The sequence below is a fragment of the Arachis ipaensis genome, chromosome B08, assembly GCF_000816755.2.
Source record: "Arachis ipaensis cultivar K30076 chromosome B08, Araip1.1, whole genome shotgun sequence".
Classification (NCBI taxonomy): Eukaryota; Viridiplantae; Streptophyta; class Magnoliopsida; order Fabales; family Fabaceae; genus Arachis; species Arachis ipaensis.
Window position 1 is genome coordinate 127057509 of NC_029792.2, and position 6405 is coordinate 127063913.

The 6405-nt window shown below is 32.1% G+C and overlaps 1 protein-coding gene across 1 annotated transcript; it reads right to left on the minus strand.

Moving 5' to 3' along the window:
* On the minus strand, nucleotides 694-1508 carry LOC107613934 (extensin-2-like). The gene has a single exon (XM_016316134.2). It carries the CDS (start codon nucleotides 1422-1424, stop codon nucleotides 696-698), a length of 729 nt encoding a protein of 242 aa, XP_016171620.1. The 5' UTR covers nucleotides 1425-1508; the 3' UTR covers nucleotides 694-695.

The following is a 6405-nucleotide window of genomic DNA, read 5'->3' on the forward strand; positions in this document are numbered from 1 at the left end:
TCAAATTTTAATAAATTTGTTGACTTTAAATTTTTTTTATTGACATTATATGTTTGACTTTTTTATTTTTTTAAATAAGAAGTGTTAGAGACAGTAAATTTTATAATTTGTAATTATTAATTAGTTATTATTGATATTTTTAATAGTGTAAAATTTTATTTATTAATGTGAGATTACTCATTTTTTGTTGTTGATTAAGTGTTGGCCAAATTTTAATAAAGTGCGGTACGCTTTCTCTTTTCAAATAAATATTTGCGATGATAGCGCGCAAGTGTCTTCAACGTTCATTTTATTTTCTCTTTCGAACTCGCCCCACCCAAACTAGAAGTACTCAGTTTTTGCTGCTTGCATTGTTTGTAAAATTATAAAGTAAAATAAATTTGCATCTTTTTAATTTATCCTTAGGTTACTATCATAATATTGTTATCAAACTAAACTTTTGTTTCACAAGTTCGTGAACTTCACTTAATTAGATCTTATGATCATATGCAAAGAATGAAACAGAATTCTAATCACATGGCGTTAGGATTTCATGAAAATATGATAATCAATTGAAATATAAGGATACATTGATATATAATAACTAGGTTCTAGTTGCCTTATATATATGGCGTAGAACCTGTTATAATCACAATAATGTTGAACATAGTATTATTAAAAGAATTCAAATTAAAGCACTTTTAATGCATGCAAGCTTAATACTTAGGAGGTGGAGGTGAAGTGTAGAGATAGGCTTGCTTTGGTGGAGGCGGTGAAGAGTTGTAAATGTAAGGAGGAGGAGGTGAAGGTGAAGGTGGCGGTGGAGACTTGTAAATATATGGTGGAGGAGGTGACGGAGAAGGTGGAGGTGGTGACTTGTAAATATATGGAGGAGGTGGTGAAGGTGATGGAGGAGGTGGAGACTTGTAGACATATGGTGGTGGTGGTGATGGAGATGGTGGTGGTGGTGATTTATAGATATAGGGAGGTGGTGGTGATGGGGATGGTGGTGGAGGAGACTTGTAAATATATGGTGGAGGTGGTGAAGGTGATGGTGGGGGTGGAGACTTAAAATAATAGGGAGGAGATGGAGAGGGAGAGGGAGGAGGAGGAGATTTGTTGATATATGGAGGTGGTGGAGAAGGAGAAGGTGGAGGAGGAGACTTATAATAATATGGAGGAGGTGGCGATGGAGAAGGTGGTGGTGGAGACTTGTAAATGTATGAAGATGGAGGAGGCGGAGATTTATATATATAGGGTGGGTGAGGTTCATGTTCATGTTCGTGTGCGGGTGGCGCCGCCTGTGGAGCTGGGTGGTAGGGAGAGTTGTGGCCTCCATAATAAGGACTCTGATCATCATCAGCAGCAACATTGATAGTAATTAAGCAAAATGCTAATGCATAAATTAGCGGAGGCAAGTGCCTCCATGCCATTGAGGTTCCCATAACAACTAACTCTTATTAAGTGTTAAACCCTAATTTATTAGTCCTGTTTCCCTTACTACAAAACTATTATATTTAGGGTTTATTTTTGTTGCTTGGCATATAGTGAGGATTGCAACCCTTTATATAGTGCAATGCAAGCATCCAATACCTTGTTGACTTATAACAATTATTTGTTAATTCATTAATACACTGCCTTCTTATTAGTTTTCATCAACTTGATGTGGCTTCCATAAAAGAAAGTAGTTCACATTTTCCAGAGTCAAGGTTATTAGAGAGGGTTGGTGATGGCATACGCACGTCTTGAAGAATCAGTTTTATTAATTAGTACTTAGTATGTAGCATATGTATCAAGATTCAAGAGTGTTATTATTTCTCTTTAGCGGCACTCCAAACTCTAAAGTGTGAAACAGCTTATCAAAGTCAATCACTATTGTCTTTTTAATTTCTTTATACTTTGATTTATTTGTTCTTTCATCCATATTTAGCAATATATTTCTGGATTATAAAAAATAAAAACGCGTTATTAGTGTCATATATTTGCTTTTGTGCTCACATTTTTGTCGGTCAATAATGTTTAAACTGCCTCAAAAAATAATCATAAATCCTTGTCAATGTGCTAACAATATATAAACCATGATGATATATGGTAATAAAGTAGAACTAAAGATGAATTTACATAAATAAATTATTTGGGGTAAAAATTTACACAAAACAATTTTTTTAACACAAGTTACATTCATATTTTAAATAAATTTTATGTAAACTACAACACCTACCACAGTTTGAGAATTATACATAATATGCTACAAGTTATCACAGATTACGTTTAAAACATACACAAGCATAATCTATTGTATTTTATTGCGAATTATGACTAAAATGCAAGGCATAAACCGCTACACCTTTGTCGCGATTTATGAAGGAATGGTGAAGCATAATCTACTGTAATCTATAGCGAATTATGAACAGGTGGATACATTATATATATCAGTTGAAGGTAATTGTGAAGTAGAGTGTCAAATTCATAATGTCTAGTGAGGAGAGTTTCTTAGCTCTAATGCATTGATCTTAAAAAATTCAAAAACGAAAAAAAGAGGGTGTGAAGTTTACTAATAAAGAACTTTGAGTGTCTTTATCCGGTTATAGAATATCTTGTTAGATCTAAAAATCAGTATATTGCAGAAATTTGGGGTGTGTGGGACCAAATAGATGAAGAAGTTATTTTACAAGATCCCTATTGTACTAATTGTGTCAAACACTGTGAAGTATGATACTTTTGTGATAGCGTCCGACGAAGATCTGTAGATTCTGTTTCATTATCAAAGAAAAAAATTTTCCAAAAGTGAAAACACACGAGTTGTATGCGACGTTAGAGGATGGTGTCGATAGTTCTAGGACATTAGCTCTGAATCCTCAATCGATTGCGTTGGGGGTGTTTCTAGTTCGATGCCTGTGATTGTACTGGCTTATTTGTTGGTTGCATCTCCATCTTTTGCAATTGGAATGGCTAATTCTTCTCACATGATTCATTATTCTGTAGTTGATGGTCAACCGGATCGAGTTGAAAATACAATGCGAGAAGATGATTCGGACGAAGAGCCTATCAACATAGTTGCAAACAGTGATGATGATACAAGAAGCAATCCACCTACACAGCATAACCCATCAAGTTTCGGCAAACAACAACATCTTCCACATTTTTCGACCTTGAACTTGGAAGCTTTAGGACAACAGCTGGATATAGATGCTACTTTTGGGTCAAAGATTGATAGAACCACTTTAGAATAAAGAGGAAGCTATGTTGAATTTAAAGAGTTGTACTATCCATTAAGGAGTTGAGTACAATTCAAATAATCTTAAGTACCATGAAAAATGTAAGGAGTTTGGTAAATGTTGCACTTGATTTCGAATTACACTTCGGCAATAAAAGGGTACCTGGGAGGTGAGAAGGTACAACGGACCTCACACTTACTTAACTACATCGATTTCAAGCTATTACCAGCAACTTGATTATCACTTCATTTGTGCAAGAATCTTTTTGTTGGTTAGAGCCGATGCTACGGTTACAATAAAGGTGTTGCAACAAGCTACAGAAACAACCTATAGTTTCAGACCTACTTACAAAAAGGTTTGGCTAGTAAAGGAGAAGACAATAGCACATAGATAAGATCTATGAAGATTGGGAAGAATCCTACGACGAGTTGCTCCGTTGGATGCTTAGTGTGCAGTCCACCATGAGGGGATAGTGGCATCATAATTAATGTAAGCACGGACGTATATACACGCCGTATCTTCACTTGCATCGACTGGGAGCACCCTAAACTTCTCATGGAACCATGTGAAGTGGATTGTCATCTGCTTGACTTTTTTTAGCAACGGCACCTCAATCGCCGAATAATGCCTGAAAGGTTGAAACTATTCCCACGCTGGTCTGCCATCCTCAATAAACTATTCGAAGTCAGTAAGGCACCCACTAATAGTCTTCTCATCAACGAAAAACCCCAACTAATATGCCACATCTTGCAGCGTGATGGTGTACTCTCCGAACAGCATATGGAAGGTGTGCGTATCAAGACGCCATCTCTCAACGAATGTGTTCACTATAGGCTCATCCACCCAGAACCAATGAGTGTTCAGCTTAGCAACGGATACAAACCAGCCCTTTTTATATAAGGTATGATCTCGTCATGCAAAGACATATTCTATTGTCTTCTAACGCTATAAATACAGCTAACTGGATGCATTATATGAAAAAAATAACTACGCACTAATAAAATTCTGAAACATATAAGCCTAAACCATAAATTATTTAAAAAAATATTCTAATTAGATTTCAAATTAAATATACAAATGCGTGTTTTTTATCTAATCTTTTAAATATACAAAAACTACATAAATGTTACGTGAGAATTAAAAATATAAAAATTTTAAAACATGCAAGCCTAAATCATAAAATATTTATAAAAAAATTCTAATCAGATACACAAATACGTGTTATCTATCTGATCTTTTAAATATACAAAAACTGCATATATGTTAGGTGAGAAAAAAATATAAAAATTTTAAAACATAAAAGCCTAACCCATAAATTATTTATAAAAATATCCTAATAAAAAAAATAAATACATAAATACGTGTTATCTATCCAATCTTTTAAATATACAAAAACGACAAAAATATTAAGTAAGACAAATATAAAAGATTTATATATTTAAACAGTTATAAGTAATCTATTAATACAACGACAACTCTTATCGTTAAAAAAAAAAATTAACCTCTTCATTGATGTTTCCATGAGCAACATCATTCAGCTGGTACAAGTGATTTTCTTCAATCATGGTCTCACTAGAATATGGTATCTCAAAATTCTCTCGCAATTTTCTCTCAATCCAAACTTTTCTCGCACAAGCGAATAAAGAATCTGTTGTTGACTATATATTACAATTTTATAATGTTACAACACGTAAATCGCGACAGCTTTTAGCAGATTATACTTCATCATTTTTTTATAAACTGCGATAGGGTGCAGTGAACTGCGATATGGTGCAGTGATTTATGGCTTGCATTTTAGTCATAATTCGTAATAGGGTACAACGGATTATGCTTGTGTGTGTTTTGAACGTAATTCGCGATAACCTATAGTGAATTACGTATAATTTTTAAATCGTGATAGGGTGTCGCGGTTTACATAAAATTCATTCAGGACATGAATATAACCTATTTTAAAAAATTATATTTGAGTAAATTTAATCNAATATGTAAATAGCATTTTTTATTAAAATTTAAGTTGACATTCTAGTAGAATTATAAAAAGACAATAACATATATACATATATGTGTTTTTACTTCAATTTTGTTTTTCGTTCATTTGATTGGCTCTAATTACTAATGTTCTTCAGATAGTATTTTATTAATTTACCCACTTAATTAGGGAAAATCAACTCTTTTTATTCAATAGAAAATTAAAAAAAATAGTGGAATTTAACTTGAATATCTCTTTGATATAAAATTATTGGTGAATTCTACTATACCCTCTCTAAAATAAAGGGTAAATTACCCTTGTGATATATACAGTGATTATTGATAATTATCTTTTTATTAGATTCACTTATTTTCTCTTTTCTTTTCAATTGACGTTATGTTTCTCTTGATACTTGATAATAATGTCATTTTCATCATCCCTACCAAATACACTTCTTCTTCTCCAATTTTAAAATTCTAATTCCTTTCAAATCAAATCACCATTTCCAATCAATTAAGTTAGGATTTTGAACTTGTTCTTACATTTTTAATCTCCAATTTCAACGAAACACAACCATCAATTTTTCAGCTCTCTTCTTTTTAAGATTTTTTTCGTATTAAAAGATATTACGTTTGGAGAGAAGCAAGAGGGTATGAATTTATATGACGGATATGAATTTGCACCATGAATAAAATTCTTATAGGTAATTAATGGCATAAATAATAAAATAATTAATTAATATTTGAGACGAATGTAAATATTAAAATATTTATTCTATTTTGTCTTATTGTTATCTGAATAATAATTTAATATTTTTATGACAATATAATAGTTTAATATGCTCCCACCAATGTATTAGTTTTTTTTTTTAAATTAGGGAAGAGGTGTATTTGGTGGAGATAATGAAAATGACATTGTTATCAAATTTCAAAAGAAATATAAAAAAAAAGAGAAGATAACGTAAATTTTGGAGTTCTGATGAAAAGATAATTTATCAATAATTACTGTATATATCACAGGGATAATTTACCCTTTATTTTATAAGGATATAGCCAGTATTACGTAAGGTGTTTGCGAGCTAACTATTAGTTAATTTCGCAGAATTTTCTGAATTTATTATATATTCAAAAACAGTATTTGTAACATGATGATTATCGCTTTACCAGATAAAGCTTTTTCACATTATCTTGTATCATTAACAAGTAAAAATTATTATCTTGTAAGCTTTTTCACATTATG

Excerpts from the sequence above, each read along its gene's own strand:
- LOC107613934 (XM_016316134.2), bottom strand. The coding sequence starts at position 1,424 with ATGGGAACCTCAATGGCATGGAGGCACTTGCCTCCGCTAATTTATGCA.